Source organism: Rhododendron vialii, chromosome 7a (genome assembly GCF_030253575.1).
Source record: "Rhododendron vialii isolate Sample 1 chromosome 7a, ASM3025357v1".
Lineage (NCBI taxonomy): Eukaryota > Viridiplantae > Streptophyta > Magnoliopsida > Ericales > Ericaceae > Rhododendron > Rhododendron vialii.
The window spans coordinates 41,563,370-41,580,612 of record NC_080563.1 but is presented as its reverse complement, the minus strand read 5'-3'; the positions used below and the strand labels follow the sequence as shown (position 1 = coordinate 41,580,612).

Sequence of the window (17,243 nt, the reverse complement as noted above, 5' to 3'; positions counted from 1 at the left end):
AACATCTTACAATATATCAACAATATCACAAACGAGTCACAAACATTCACAAGTAACCAACAATTAATAGGATGCATTTTTACGAAGTCTTAACCATGCAATGTCCTATTCGTTTCTTACTAATGGAAGACCAATGGACCAAAGATAACATCAATCAATCGTAGGAATTTAATTGAATATGCTTGAGATAGGTTTGGAAGTATCCGAAAGGGGTTTAGAAGCAATCGGGGGTTCCAGACCATGAAGGGGAAAACTTTTCAGAAATTTCCAGTTTGGTACATGTAGCAGTTAAGGATGCTACATGTACCCAGCGAACAGAATGAAAAATCTGGATTTTGGTACATGTAGCAATTAAGGGCGCTACATGTACCCAGCGAACAGAAGATGCAATTTGAGTTTGGTACATGTAGCAGTTAAGGGCGCTACATGTACCCAATGAACGAAATCAAAGAAATCTGGGTTTGCTACATGTACCGAGATAAACGCTGGTACATGTAGCACCTTGGTTTTTAAGCACGAATTGACAGCTTTCAAGGGCAAACACAAGGCTTCCAAACAACGATCCAAAGCAAGTTTTGGACACCAAATCAACTCATAAACATACATAGAAAGTTAAAAATCCCTACCTCAATTCAAGGAGCGAAACTCAAGAGATTCGAATGAGCCCTAGCTCCAAACTTTTTGAAATCAACCGAAATCTTCTCCTCCAAGCTTAACCCAAGGAATTTCGAGCCTAAGAACGCGATTGGAAGGTCGAATGAAGGTTGATCTTTAAGGTTTTGGAGGTATAAGGTGGAGTTTTGTGAGAGTGAGCAAGAGAGAGAGAGAGAGGTTTGGCTGAAAGAGAGAGAGAGAGAGAGAGAGAGAGAGAGAGAACGGATGAGAGAGGAATGAGAGAAAATGATCTCCTACACACCACATATATACCCACTTTATATACTCTTATGTCTTTTAATCACACACATACTCCCTCAATCTTCTATTCTCTCACTTCAATCCTTAATTCTAATAACCACCATTTAAATCCTATTTTTTCCATTAGGCATTTAATAAACATTTCAATAATTAAAATTTTTCGGGTCTCTACACTTTAATTTATTGTGAATCACCCAAAAAAAAAAATCAAAGCACATTTTAGAATTAGATTTAAAATATATAATATTATATTTCCCGACTAAATACTTAGTTGGTAAAAGCTATAATTTGCCAATAATAAATTACATTTGCCGACTAAATAATTAATTGGTAATTTATTAAATATTTTCAGACTAAATAATTAGTCGGCAATATATCAAATATTTTCGGTAATTAATCAAATATTTGCCGACTAAATAATTAGTCGGGAATTTATCAAATATTTTAAGTAATTAATTAAATATTTTTTGACTAAATAATTAGTCGGGAATTTATCAAATATTTCAGTAATTAATTAAATATTTACCAACTAAATAATTAGTCGGTAATTTATTAAATATTTTCCAACTAAATAATTAGTTGGTAATTTGTTAAACATTTACCGACTAAATAATTTTGCCGACTAAATAATTTGTCGACAATAATTAGAATTAGCCGACTAAATAATTAGTCGGGAAAAATTATTTTTTGCCGACTAAATGGTTTTTAGTCGGTAATTACCTTTGCCGACCGCAATTTCCCGCCTGAATTGCCGACCAACATTTTTAGTCGGGAAATACTTTTGCCGACTAAATTCCTACCTTTTGCCGACTAAATTGTTAATCAGAAATGGTGTAATTTCTTGTAGTGAGTTGAGCAATAAAGCCTTTTTCACCACATTAATGTGTGACGACTCATACGTTTCGTAACAAAACCCACACTACTGGTAATGTGTGGAAGAAAAGGCATGGTCTCAATCACTTATGTGTATGGGGAAGACCCCCGGCCGGCCCATCGTCGTTGGAACAAGCGCTAACTATCTTTTCCAAATAATGCAAGAAATTTCCTTGCCAATGCGTGCATGCACCAAATTAATTAAGTTGAACCAAATCAAACATGAAAACTGTCCAATCTGTCCCATCTTCTTTTTACAGTATAAATTAAAAAAACATGCGGTTCACATTTTTGAGTGCTTAATTACGAAACATACAGGAATTAAGGTTAGGGTGAGCGATAGAACCTGCGTGGGTGGTGATAATGGATGGCTGCGGGCCTCCTTTAATAGAGATTTGCGTGTAATTATTTCACTGGTCTTTCTTTACTTTATCATTACAACTTTATAATGTTGGCTTATCCAAAAAAAACTTTATAATGTTGGAGCACAAGCCATCCAACCAGCCAGCCAGCAAAAGTGAGGCTCCTCAATCAAAGGCTCCCCCCCCTTTATTCCCTCGATCCCCACCACTAATTTGCATGCCCTCCAAAAAGAGTAGCCACGTTACTTGGTACGTTCCTCAATACCTTATACCTGTTAAATCAAAGTGGCATTGCTTACGTACACTCTGGTGGATGAGTTATCGCAATCCTAATTAGGTCATCCCTTATATCTCATCCACTCAAATAAAAGTATCTTTTGATGTTTCACTGTCGAAATCCCTGGTCATTATTTAAAAATTCAGATTACATGAAAATATCATGATACTTCTTGAGCTTTTAAAAATCACTTCATTGTTCACGACTTTCCCCTAAGAATTTTTTATATTGGGTATAATAAGATGAAACATATACTACTAAAATTACACATACTTGCGCTACAGTCACATGAGAATAAGGTTTACATAACGAACATTTAAATGGATATATGAGAGTTCACACACAATTGTGGTGCAACGTGTGTAGATACCATATCCACAAGACTACTGTTTGTGTAAGAAAATATTATCGGGTGGTCTTGAAGTATTGCCACAATGCGCTTTGGTACCGTTAAATATTTTCCTAATCGATCAAAGAGGTGGATTTATATGAAATTCTGAAGAAAGACTTGTGGATCGAGTGACGCATTCGGGTCTCCACTTCGCTCTGCCATTACTCTATAAATAGAGAGAATCAGTGATGCTTGACCATATGACTCACATCCAAACACCCCCCCGAAGGTTTTTACGCAAACATCCTATTTCTTCTACACAAAACACAATCAGAGAGTCATACATATTTTAGGGCAGGTTATTAATTTTGAATATCGTCGGTTACGTATCATATGATCGTATCAGTTGTTAAGTAATGCAATGACGGACCTCCGATACCTTTGCTTATTTGCATAGCCAATGATATTGTTCGGCAGCAGCCAATATAAGACCATTATACAGATACCGTAACCTACCCTTTTAGAGTTTGTTTGCATATTATGGGTGAGGTGGTGGAGGTGAACTCAAGCCCAACAACACCACAGCCGGGGATAAAACCTACTCCTCCGGTCATCTCTCCGCCCCCGTTTCAGCACCATTCACCGTCGCTCGCTCGATCCCCTCTCATTGATACCATCCCGAAAACCTCGAAAAGTCCTTTTGTAGGGCGAATAATGACTCCCTTGGCCAGCCCTATGAAGAAGGCATTTTCGACCATGCAGGGGTATTTAGAAGAAGTTGGGCACCTAACGAGGCTGAATCCCCAGGAGGCGTGGCTTCCCATTACGGAGTCCAGGAACGGGAATGCATTTTATGCGGCCTTTCACACGCTTAGCTCTGGGATCGGAGTTCAGGCTCTTGTCCTTCCCCTTGCTTTCGTTTACCTTGGCGGCTGGTAAGCGTTCATGTGATAGTTTGAAAAACAATTATTCGATGTGCACGTCAATTAGCTTGAAAACCTTGAGCTATCGAAATAAAGCATACGGGAGAAGTGGCACGTGTCACACCCTTCGGAAATTCCAAAAAAAAAAATTACACAAGAAATGTTATGTATGAATATATGAAAAGCCTTCCCAAAATGGTACTTTGGCTGAGTTTGAATCTCTCGGGCACCTTCTGTTTTCCTTTTTTCCAATTCATAACTCTCTCTCTCTCTCTCTCTCTCTCTCTCTCTCTCTCTCTCTCTCTCTCTAAATTTTTGTACTCTAAGCCCAGTACGTTTGAAAATTCCCACAAAGCATTGTAATTTTTTTCACTAATTGGAGAGTAATGTGACCAATTTGGACCAAAAAAAAAAAATCAGCGTTGGACATTAAATTTTTTTCTACAAGTTTAGTATTTTTATTGCATGTTTCTCTACGGATTATGATGGGTGTGAAAACATGTCAATTTACATACCTGTACTAAAAAGTCAGGGATTATACTACTCTTTTTTCTAAGGGTGAAAGAGGGATGCCCATTGCACCTGGCATCCCATGAAACCTGCCAATTTATTTACTTTTTGTGGTCCTGCCATGGGAGAAAGTGGTATGTGGCCGCTCTCCTTATTGGAGCTACTTGTCAATTTTATTTTGTGACGGTGCTCACCAAGAGAGAGAATGGGATGCAGCAGCTCCTACAGATTTGAATTTTTGCCGCCTATGAAGGGAGAAAATGCATGGGATGTAGTGGTTTCCATGAATTCAATTGATGCCACTCCCGCATCCAAATCATGATTCCGCCACTGAAAGTTGTTATATAATGAAAATGTCTTGCGCAAACGTGACTCTTGTACAGAAAACCACTCTTCCAGCTGCTAACATTAGTTAGGGAATGATGTGATAATGTTTGCATGGTACGTAGTTTTTGGGTTTAGTTTATGGTTATTAAACATTATCACAACTCTTTAAATTTTTGACATTATATGTGCAGTACTTCCTCTATTCAATGAGTTTTGATTAGCAGAACCGTTAAACTAATAAATGTTGACAATAAGAGTACTATTTTGACTTACACCGAAATGAATCAGTAAAACAAACTGGTAAAACAATTAAGCTGATGATACCTAACCTTCCTCTTTCTTAATTAATACTATCGAATTTTGGTTACAGGAGTTGGGGAATCATATCTCTATCACTGGCTTTCGTATGGCAACTGTACACTCTATGGTTACTGATCCAACTGCACGAGTCGGTGGCCGGGACGCGATACAGCCGATATCTCCAGCTTTCTATGGCCGCTTTCGGTAATTAATCAAGCATCATCTCATAGTAGTAGTTTCTATTTTCTTGCGGCTAAAACTCTTTTTTAGAATTTAGGGTGAATGGGCTAATTTATGCGCACTTAAGCTATAACCGGAGTCCAATCTTTCTTTCAGATACTTAGAGCATCCACAATGTAATAATCAAAACTAAAAGGTTGCTAAAGTTAGCAATGTTTACTAAAAAAAATGCTCACATTGTAATAACCAAACTTAGCAACTTCTTAGCAACTCATCAAATTTTGACCTTTGAATAACCAAACTTAACAACTTTTACCAATAACCAAAGCTCAATAATCAAACCCAATAACCAAATTCAAAACTAAAAAATTAAAAAACACCTCACATTAGAATCGTCTCATCGAGACGAATAATTTGGTGTGATCGGATGCGTGATTGGAACTCGTTTGCAATTGGACATAGATGCATTGCGTATTGTGAGGGAATTTTTTATAGGGATACAAAAATAACCAATGTGGAGATCAAGTTTGTTAGGTTTGATTATGAACTAAATAGATAATCAAATGCTGACGTGACACATTTTGATTATCGATTTTGATTATTCCCATTGCGGATGCTCTTAAAGTACATCATTTACCATACCGTAAGTAAAGTGTACGTAACGTAAATTCATGTCACAATTACATTTCGTGAGTCACGTTGTTTCCTTCGTTAAGGCCTTCTCTCTTTTTTTGGCTTGGAATCCATATGCTTTTCTTTGCCAAAGCAAGATAGCGTAAAGAAAAGTACACCTCGAGATTCAAACTGATCATAGAACGCTTTGGAGCGGTGAAATTCAGTCATGACATTAATATTAACATTTAATGGAAAAAAAAAAAAAACTACAAACACATATATATGGAGTTGTCTGATGACGCGGAGTCCACCGATATCGGAATGTGTTCCAATCATGTTGCAGAATTCTATACAATAGTCAACATGCACCTTATGTTCAATTGCTACTTTGTGGTTTGTGAAGGTGAGAAGAAAGGTAAGTTGCTGGTGCTATTTCCTACCATGTACCTCTCCGGTGGCACATGCGTCACCCTGATCATGATCGGAGGAGAGACCATGAAGATTTTATTCTACCAGATAGCATGCAGAATCCAATCATGTAACGTAAACCCCCTCACTACCGTAGAATGGTACCTAGTGTTCACTTGCTCGGCGGTTGTTTTAGCTCAGCTTCCCAACCTCAATTCCATTGCCGGAGTTTCCCTCATCGGAGCAATCACAGCCATCGCCTATTGTACAATCATATGGGTTGTCTCAGTTGTTAAAGGTAGGCCCATGGGAATCTCCTACGGCCCACCGCCACTGGAGGTGAACTCTGATGTGGCTAGGCTTTGCGCTGCTCTCAATGGTCTTGGTATAATAGCCTTCGCCTTCAGAGGACACAATCTTGTTCTTGAAATACAGGTAGGTGCCTTGATGAGTAACATCATATATTTTGTTACTGGTCTTGGTAACAGAGAATATCTGGATCATGGCCCCCTGAGTAGTTCTCCAGTACGCGTAGCCCACGAGGACTGAGAAATTATGGGCACAAGTTCTTGATGTAATCTCACTTGCGTCAAGCGATTCATTGGATTTGAACTCATCAAACTGTTATTGTTATGGCGCAGGGAACAATGCCGTCAAGTGTAAAGCAGCCATCACGTCTACCAATGTGGAAAGGAGTGAAATTCTCCTACCTAATAATCGCGATGTGTTTGTTCCCGCTTGCAATTGGAGGATACTGGGCGTACGGAAGCTTGGTAACATACTACTATTTCATCACTATTTCCCATTATCTCAAAACCAATAACTTCTTCCTATTCAATAATTCAATCTGCTAACCCCTGTTCTCAAGCTAACACAATGTAGTTTCCGACTGTCAGATACCAACAAATGGAGGGATGCAAACAGCACTATACAAGTACCACAGGAACGACACATCGAAGGTTATTCTAGGGTTGACAAGCCTACTGGTCGTAATTAACTGCCTCACCTCTTTCCAAATCTACGCAATGCCAGTTTTCGACAACCTTGAATCCAGATACACCGCCAACATGAACAAGCCCTGTCCGCGGTGGTTGCGAACAGGGTTCCGAGTCTTCTTTGGATCCCTGGCTTTTTTCATATCTGTGGCGCTCCCGTTCTTGCCAAGCCTGGCAGGGTTGATAGGAGGGATAGCGCTGCCGGTTACGGCTGCTTACCCCTGTTTCATGTGGATGATGATTAAGAAACCTGCCAAATATAGTGGGATGTGGTGTCTTAACTTGGTACTGGGATGCTTGGGGATGGTGCTAAGCGTTATGTTGGTTTTTGGAGCTGCGTGGAGTATAGTGGCATTAGGGATTGAAGCCCACTTTTTCAAACCCCAGTCACTCTACAGAGACATATGGCCGATGAGCATGAGTCCTATATTTCATTGAACAAGTAGTGTTATCTCTCCATGTGTGTGTGTGTGTGTGTGTGTGTGTGTGAATACTAACAATTATAAGAATTCAGCATTTCCAGAAAGAAAAGAAACACTTCCAAATGCATGTGCCATGAAAGAGCAACGGTAAAACTCAAACCTAGATCCAAAACATAAGCCAACCCTACACGAGATATCCACATTAAAGCCTAATACATCCAAAAATCTCTAATCATGAAAATCATGAGAAACACATCATAACATCTTACCTAAGAATAAAATGGTAACAATTTGTGTTGAAGAGACCACATCAATTATATTCTGTAATCAGCTTGCTTTAACTGCACTTACATATGTCAACAAACAAACAAAAGGTGAAAAGATGAAAAAAGAAGATAGAAAAAGCAATGGTTGAGAATTCAGTCACTCTACATAAATAGCTGGGGTCGAGTGGAAAAAAGTTTGTAAACTTTATGGAACTCTACATTGATAATGGAAGAAGCATCCTCCTTTTCTTTTTCCGGTCCTGTCTTACTTTCTTCGCAACTTTCATGCATAAAAGCAGAAGGAAGGTGACGCAAACGAAGATAAAAGCAAGTTTCATATGCCTGAAGTACAACAAAACAGCCGAGAAAACAAGGCAAGCTAATATGACGAGTTCCCATATTACAAAAACCACAACGTCCACCCTGCCATAGAAAATAAAAAGCAGCAACAAGAGATATCAGAATTAAGAACACATCCATAAACTAAGAATTCCTCAACCATGAATGAAAAAGATTGCACAATTTTGAGTGTATTGCACTCATGCAAGGAGAAAAAATAGCAGCAGCAACAGAAATGATGACAAGGATCGCCAAAGAACATCTTCTACTGGGTTCTTTGATCAAATATTCTACCAAGAAACGAATCGAGTGTCATTCTTTATTTCCAAGGGAAGTCAAAAGACAACTCTATCCTGAAGTCATGCACAAACACCTCACACATCAATAATTTATTCATCAGTTAGAACACCATAGTAGGAATACATGCCGCATCTACGAGCATTTTTACAACATTTTTTCCTTTGTTTAACCTTCTGCCAGAAAGAGCAGACCCAAAGCAATCAGTAAAGAAAGAAAGTAGAAGCCATGAGGGTGTACAGGGGCAGCGAGCTGCACATCTGAACTCTAGATCATAAGCCTCATATCCTCAGTTTGTGCCATTGAAAACGGACGAGAAACTATCAGAAAATAAACGAATGACATCTTGAATAGCCTAAAGCACGATTAACAGAACTTAAATGTCCCTTGATCTGGACTCATGTTGGTTTAACTCAATACAAAAAAGCTATACAACAGAATCATCCACTCTGATGGAGGAAATGCCTACACCACCAAGCTAAGGAATTATAAAACTCTAGATCGGACAGACATGCAGAACACTAATAAATCAATAGGGGTAAAATTACACAGACAAGTAACAGAATGCCATCTTCAAGGTACTTTCATGTGTGTTATTTTGGTTCTAATATACCACTGAAAGTGCTAGTAGCCTGGTGCACACAACATTAAGCCTTACCAAGCATTCCAAACCAAAGGAAGTCTCGTGATTTGGAGAAGCCCATCAACTAGTTAAGTGCAAAAATTCAGTACATTGTCGTGCTAAATATATCAAAGCGCTCAGCATCACCAAGAACCAAACCAAACCAAGCCTTGTGTCCCAATCAATTGGGGTTGGCTACATGAATCATGATTTTCCATTCATATTAGGATTCATGTCATAGAGATCTAACGGGGCTTTTACGTGTTGGTTACCTAACACTCAACCCTCCTCCTTTATCAGGGCTTGGGACCGGCTGTAAAAAAAGACAAGACTCTAAGCACGGCATAGGCGGAGACCCAACATCACCAAGAAAATTGGAAATATGTTATCCCTATCCTAAAGCTTCTTTTCAAGTTAAGTTCTCCTGCTAAAATGACTATTTTCTATTAAGTGAATGCAGACACTTTAAATTGTGCACTCGTGATTTTTTACGGAGTGGCTGAGGCTAGAGACGCCATAAGAATGTATCACGCACTAAGAAGCTTAGTCATTGGCTCAGCATAAAGACATATGTTAATACGAAACAAAGTCAAGATCAATGCTAGGTAGGACGCAAATCGTCTTAATACAAGGAACATGAATATGGGACGCCGCATGCGCTAAATGAAAGAACACAAGGGTAAGCTGTTATGGATTCCAATATTCAAAGTTACTTCTTTCAGACAATAAAACTTCAAAAAAATCTAGGCAAAACATGATTCTAGGAGCACAATGAGCAAATATTCACATTTTGGTTAGCCAAAACTCGACTCTCTTCAGCAGGGCCAGCCCTAGGCGTACTCGGAACCAAATCATTAAGAAAGAAATCTATTATACACACATATATCTTTTTGTTAGTTTTAACTAGATTGAGCTTGTAAAAAACCTAGATGAAACATAAGGTGAAATATTAGAACAACTGAACGGAATAGCAAGTATTTCTGTCATTTTGCAAGAAAAGCATAGCTATAAATACTTATCTGTGTAGCAAAAAGTATATTGTTTGTAGTGGCTTTGTTGTTCAAATGTTAGGTAAACTCCTATTTGCATGCCGTTTAAAAAAAAAAACTCTTATTTGGCTGGGTTTGAACTGGATAGGTTCTCTCATGAATGAGGGAGGTGCTTTTACAACCATTTAACCCACTAAAAACGAAAAGGAAGGGGGTGAGAATCGAACTCTGGATCTGGCCAGTGACTTACCGCTAGAACACAAGACAGGATTTATGAAGTTCTAGGCTTTTATAATATATATTACTAACTTGGACTGGGGGCCCTATTCTGGACCAAAAATTGGGAGGCCTCTTGGGCCTTGCCCAAGGACTGGCCCTGCTCTTCAGCTTTTCAATTTATCATATTCGACTTGTTTGGAGTCATTAATCATTATGGGGATAGCTTGGATTCTTCAAATCACTGTTTTGGCAAAAAAGTGTACCTCATTGAAAATGGGCACTCCAAAACATAGATTGCCAAATGTACTAGTGTTTAACATAGGTCTACTTCTAAAAAGTCAAGTCTCAATTAATGTCTACACCAAACAATTGCACAGGCCAAGGAGGAGCATGCCGATCCTTGCCACCCTACACTCCATAGTAATGTACTAGATGGTTGTAGAATAATGTTTCCAAATACTTGGGGCTGCCATGCAGCGACGTTTATGAAAAGTTTGTTACTAAGAGTTAAGCATGTTTCCAGCCCATCCCAAGTTCACAGTAACCATATATCAAATCTCCCCACAAATGGAGTAGTCAAATGCAAACACTGAATAATTCTTTATTTTGCGAGTTGTTTTCCTCTCTATCTTCGATGTGCGGGATGTGTTTTCTTCATCACCATTCACTGATGGCTGTGCACAACCAACCAACTTTGCCAATGCAATTTTAGGTTGGGTCTAACAAAATTAATGAAAGGCATCACGACTATGTTTCTCCAGTCATTTAAGTTAAGGAATCAATAATTACTACATCAACGAAGACAAGTCAAGACTTGATCATGCCGCATATCTTTTATTTTTATTGGGTTACCCAATGAAGAAAGGAAATACATCATAAATTTTATGTGCATACATGCACATTGCACACACAATCCCAACAGTCAAAAACAAACTTGTTATCCTAATGAAGCGGGTTGGCATCAAAACCAAGGTTCCAACTGAATAAGACTTCCCATAAAATAAACCAAGTAGAGGCAAGCACCAAGAAATCAAACCAAGCCCTGCGTACAATGAATTGGGTCGGCTTCATGAATCTTTATTTTCTGCCATCTCGCTATGTCTAGGCCACATACTCTGTTAAATTTATCCCATCCTCTTTTAACAAATGCAGCGGAAATTTAGGTCTTTGTCTCCCCTTAACATCTAGTATTACTTGCTTTGTTATTTAACATTTTCAATTCCATTCTTGGGACGATGAAATAAATCCAATTATGAATATGACTTCCCAGAACACAATGCCCTTGATTGGTCTGGTATGGTTTGGCCTAAGCTGCCCTTTATTGTATATATCTAGAACCATTAGTCTATGTTTTCTTTTAAGCTCTTCCAGAGATAAACTTGCAAAGTATACATAGTAAATGGTCTGCCTTTCCTGTTTGCAACAAGAAAGTAATATACTTGACATGTTAATTGTTATTGATCCACTCATAAAAGTTAATACGTTTTCTTCTCTATTTTGAAAGAAGTGTTGGTCACTACTTACTATAAAATCAAAAGCTACTGCAAAATCCAAATTGCCCTCTCCAGCATCGAGCAAAAGGTTTAAATTATCTTAACAATAGTACCCTCGTTTAACTTTAGTTTACTGATTTAGTAATTTTGATGATTTTTAAACTTTCCCCATAAAAAGATAGACTGGAAACGACATCTATTATGTCCATGACACTGAAGGGATATTATATGAATGGAATTGGGCGGGGGGGTGGTGGTGGTGGTTGAGGGGGCGCAGGATATAATGAATCTCAATAACCAAATCAAAAAACTATATGAACATTTGAATTATGGTTTTCTAGTTTCAATTCATGACTTTTCTGATTCATGCCTTTTCACTTTAGAGAACCTATTAACAGAACCGCAATTTTACATTCTATCGTTGTGGTTGTACAACGAACATGGTCTAACCGATCCAACGGAAACCACCAAAAGAATCTCAAATTATAATCGTTATCTATATCTAAAATTAATCACATCACGGAGGTAAGCAAGTAAAGCCCTAAAAAGGAAATAAACAGAGAGAAATTGGAACAGAAAAAGGGTGGGATTTGGAGTGATACCTTGAAGAGGTGAGCTTAGTAGTAGAGGAGAAGAAAGAGACGGAAGCCCAATCGTGTTTCGATCGAATCTGGTACTCCCTAAGCTGTTCCGCCAGATTCGATCGTGTTATCATCGCTTTCGCCCCTCCCTTCTCTCTCTCCCTCCTTCTCTCTATATATAAAAATGTTATGTTCGTATCCGGAGATCAGTTGTCATTTACTACAATTGAGGACCTCGGGATAGAGAGAGAAAAAGGAAGAAGAAGAAGAAGAAGAAGAAGAAGAATTCGAACTCCCAAGGGAGGAAAACGGAGAGAGAAGACAGGATCGAACGAGGATCAACGTTCCCTTCTTCTTTCCTGTTTTTTAATCCGATTTTTCGGTTTACGAAAATGAAAGTTTGGTTCGTGTTTGGTCGAATGGACTTTGAATCTAAGCGTAGTAGCCCAACGCATGGCCCAGGAAGCCCAAATTTAACCACCTTTGTGGGCTTAGCCCAACCCAGCCAAAAACAATGTAATCAAACAAATGTGCCGATGCTCTAGCAGCCTTGTCTCCTAGAGATGTCCGAGGCGTGGAAGATTAAGGTCCCGTTTCAAAACTAAAAAAGGTTCTTATTTTTTAAGAATGCAATTTTAAATTTAAAAATTATAGATTTATTGAAATCTAAAAATATGCATTATAGATCTTATTTGAAAGATCTCGATGAGATCTTTTATACGATGCAAAAATAAAAATAAAAAAAATATTTTTCATTTACATTATTTTTTAATTTAAAAATGTAAAATAAACTGCTTATTTTTTAAAGAGGTTTTTGAAACGGAGCCTAAGCATGTATTCCCGGAAGAAAATAAATGTGTGGATATTTTAGTGAAAGACCAATCTATTGTAGGCGATGATCTGATCTACGTATTTATCCTTCGATTCCATCTTGTAAGGGCAAAGTACCCAAGGTCTGTAATTTTTCGTCAATGCACTATTTATACCTTAAAAAAAATAGAGGTCAAAACCAAAATTTAAGTCTTAAAGCGAGTTCTAAGCATTAAAGAATTATTTTAGCTCAACTACTTGAATGCAAAATCAAGAAAGAGAATTTAAGTATATCCGCTATATCTACAGTCAAATGCAGGTTTTCTCAAGGCTGCCAACCAGCAAGAGTCGACATTCCCCGATTTCATTGCTCCATTGTTTTGGCTCAATTTTTTTTACATTTGAAAAAAAAAAAAGAAGTAAGTGAACTGTGAAAGTCTTTTACTGGTCATCAGTTTCGACCTCATTAATTTCCACATTTTTTTACTGTAGAAACAGAGGCCATTAATTCCATTTGTAACTTTTGTCACATTGCTTCAACCACGACCAAAAAGAAACCAACACACCAAGCATCCAACTTCGTTAGCTTGAACCATCACCCACAATACCAGGAGAGAGAGAGAGAGAGAGCTGTGTGGGCTGACTCAAAAATGGATCTCCTAAAGCCAAACCCAGCAAATTCCTGTCCCCTAACCCCACTAACCTTTCTCGAAAGAGCAGCCACAGTTTTCGGTGAATCCACTTCCATCATTTACAACACCACCGCATACACGTGGTCTCAAACCAACCGTCGATGCCTTCAACTGGCTTCATCGATCACATCCCTCGGTATCAACAGAGGCCACGTCGTCTCCGTCGTCGCCCCCAACATCCCCGCCATGTACGAGCTCCATTTCGCCGTCCCCATGACCGGCGCCGTCCTCAACACCATCAACACCCGCCTCGACGCCCGCATGATCTCCGTGCTCCTCCGTTACAGCGAAACGAAGCTCGTGTTCGTCGACAAACTCTTCCTCCCCCTCCTCGTTCAGGCCACCACGTTGTTCCCGACGGGAACCCAACCCCCTACCCTCGTCCTCATCACGGACGATGAGGTCTCGTCATCGACCACCGTAAATTTCCATCACACTTACGAGGACCTGGTCAAAAAAGGTCATCCGGATTTCACCTGGGTCCGACCAGAGAGCGAGTGGGACCCGATGACGTTAAACTACACGTCCGGCACCACGTCGTCTCCGAAAGGCGTGGTCCATTCCCACCGTTCGATCTTCATCATCACCGTCGATTCCCTCATCGACTGGTCCGTGCAGAAACATCCAGTTTACCTGTGGACCCTACCGATGTTCCACTCGAACGGGTGGAGCTTCTCGTGGGGAATGGCAGCCGTTGGTGGGACCAACATTTGCCTGCGCAAATTCGACGTGTCGCTCGTCTGCGATCTGATAGGCCGTTATAACGTGACTCACATGTGCGGTGCACCTGTGGTGCTCAACATGCTGTCAAGTTCCCCCAACGCCAAGCCGTTGAAAAACCCAGTCCAGTTTCTAACAGGCGGAGCGCCACCACCCGCCGCCGTACTCCTCCGCACGGAATCCTTAGGATTTGTCGTGAGTCACGGGTACGGGTTAACGGAAGCGGCTGGGGTAGTCGTGTCGTGCGCGTGGAAACCGAATTGGAATGACTTGACTGCGTTAGAGAGAGCGACGCTGAAGGCTAGACAGGGAGTGAGAACCATAGGAATGACGGAAGTGGACGTGGTGGACACGCACTCAGGGGAGCGCGTGAAGCGAGACGGGTTGACTCTCGGGGAAGTGGTCTTGAAAGGCGGGTGTGTGATGCTGGGTTACTTGAAAGACCTCGAAACGACGTCGCAGTGTATCAGATCGGATGGGTGACTTTATACGGGGGACGTGGGAGTGATTCATTCGGATGGGTATTTAGAAATAAAAGACAGGTTGAAAGACGTGATCATAAGCGGGGGGGAGAATGTGTGCAGCGTGGAGGTGGAGTCGGTGGTTTACATGAACGCGGCTGTGGTGGAGGCGGCGGTGGTGGCGAGGCCGGACGAGTTTTGGGGGGAGACGCCGTGCGCGTTTGTGAGCGTGAAGGGTGGGGTTATAAATGGGAGAGATGATCAGGAGAAGGTGGTGGAGAAGGAGATTGTGGAGTTTTGTAGGGAGAGGTTGCCGCATTACATGGTGCCGAAGACGGTGGTGGTTATGGAGGAACTTCCGAAGACTTCCACGGGGAAGATTCAGAAGGGTATGCTTAGGGAGATTGCGAAGAGCATGGGGTCCTTATCAGTAAATGCAATGTAGATATATATGCTGAATCTATTAGGGAAGTAATTGTTTGATTAATTCATTCCATGCATATGCGGCATATGCCAAAACGAAACATGCATGCATTGCGGTAAAAAGCTTGGTGGAACATCGTGAACAACAAATGGCTAAAACATTCATTGATACTATCAATATTAGTGTGTTGCTACATTTTTTGTCCAAATTCTTTTGAAAGGATTCAAGTGATCAACCATGGTAAAACAGCATATTAGTCTAAAGTTCAAATGAAACAATCTTATAAGAATTTTAGTCCAATTTAAGTTTCTGTAATGTGTAGGATTCATTAATAAAAATATTTTAAAATTTAGAGTCCGTTAAAAGATAAAATTGTCTTTAATGGGACAACAGTTTAGTTTGACTAATACAAAAAATGTCTTTTTTTTTATTTAAATTGTCTTAAATGAGACAAGGGCCTTATTTGACCAATACAAAATATGTCTTTTTCGTGTTTTTCTATCTTGTTGCACTTTCATAGGGCACCTTAAGGTTTTAGACACTTTCATTAGGTACCTTAAAGTTTTAGGCACTTTCATAGGATACCCTAGAGTTTTAAACATTTTCATAGGGTTTTAGGGTGCACTTTCCTATTATAGGGTTTTGGCGGTTTTGGCACTTTCATATATAGCATACCTTAAGGTTTTAGACACTTTCACAGGGTACCCTAGGGTTTTAGGTACTTTCAACGCCGGTCAACCTTTGGTCGACGCAGGTAAATGCCGGTCAACCTTGGTTAATGCCGGTCAACCTTGGAAGGGATTTTTTTGTAAAACCTAGGCAAAATATCTTTTAGACTTTATGGAAAAATATTTATGTCATTGTTATAGCAAAAACCCTTATGGTACGTCCTTCTACTCAATTTAAGGTAAAATATCGAAGCAAATTTTACCAAATTTTTTTTAATAAAAACTCCTGCAGTAATTCAAAAAAGGAAAAATCTAAAATATAAGAAGTGTTCAAAAAGTGTAAAAAAATATATAGAAATATGTGTTTTTCTTATTCTCTTGTGTGCTTATTGTCAGCCCAGTACTTATTGTCAACCCACTGGGCTGACAATAGAAAGACCGTTAAAAAAAAAAAGCTTCGGCCTGAAAAAAAATGGCTCAACTCTATCGATAGCCATTAGTAAACAGAAAGTCTATGGGTACAGAAAAATTGGTACAGATTTTGTACATAATTTTTTGTGGGGCTCACTATGGGTCCCATACAAATGATTCGAGCCGTTCACTAAATGTAAAACATTTTTTCAAGGACCCTCGCAAAAATTCAGCTCAATCCGATAGTTATAAATATTCGATCTAATCATTTAACTTTTTCATATCCTGAAATCTAAATGAAAAATTAGATGATTGGATTGAACACCTATAAGTAGTGGATTGAGCTGAATTTTTGCAGGAGCCCTTGAAAAAATATTTTACATTTAATGATTGACTTGGATCATTTGTATCGGATCCGTAGTGAACCCTACAAAAAATTATGTACAAAATCTGTACCAATTTTTCTGTACCAGTAGCTGGACTCATTAGTAAACAGGCCTAATGATTCTAGTCAACTGTTTCCATTTGATGTGTCATGCGAAAGAGTGAAAAGGTATGCAAATATCAGAGAAATAATTCACCAAGGTGGTATAGAAATAATGGTGTCTAAAATTTACTACTTCCATCCGAATTTAATAATCATTTTTTAGAGTTCGTACCATTTTTCATTCAATTATACCTTCGAATTTATAATATTTTATTTTGAAAATATTATATTATATAACTAATTAAGATCTATCAAACAAGATCCATATTTGATATGAAATTTATTATGGATTCAAAGATATAACCCATTTTTTAGCCGGTTAGAAT

The 17,243-nt window shown here is 39.1% G+C and overlaps 3 protein-coding genes and 1 pseudogene across 3 annotated transcripts in view; 2 read left to right on the top strand and 2 right to left on the bottom strand.

Moving 5' to 3' along the window:
* The window catches only part of LOC131334062 (NADH dehydrogenase [ubiquinone] 1 beta subcomplex subunit 2), a 79,383-nt gene that overhangs the window by 17,745 nt on the left and 44,395 nt on the right, over positions 1 to 17,243 (bottom strand). The gene's annotated exons all lie outside the window — the stretch shown is intronic.
* LOC131334054 (lysine histidine transporter-like 8) lies at positions 3,017 to 7,551 on the top strand. The gene is made up of 5 exons (XM_058368922.1): positions 3,017 to 3,693; positions 4,889 to 5,022; positions 6,017 to 6,456; positions 6,663 to 6,794; positions 6,918 to 7,551. The coding sequence occupies exons 1-5, from the start codon at positions 3,299 to 3,301 to the stop codon at positions 7,452 to 7,454; spliced, it is 1,638 nt and encodes a 545-aa protein (XP_058224905.1). The 5' UTR covers positions 3,017 to 3,298; the 3' UTR covers positions 7,455 to 7,551.
* Positions 7,727 to 12,646, bottom strand: LOC131334061 (uncharacterized). The gene is made up of 2 exons (XM_058368929.1): positions 12,266 to 12,646; positions 7,727 to 8,127 (listed from the first exon to the last, which is right to left on the bottom strand). The coding sequence occupies exons 1-2, from the start codon at positions 12,376 to 12,378 to the stop codon at positions 7,920 to 7,922; spliced, it is 321 nt and encodes a 106-aa protein (XP_058224912.1). The 5' UTR covers positions 12,379 to 12,646; the 3' UTR covers positions 7,727 to 7,919.
* On the top strand, positions 13,604 to 15,388 carry LOC131334053 (2-methylpropanoate--CoA ligase CCL4-like; annotated as a pseudogene).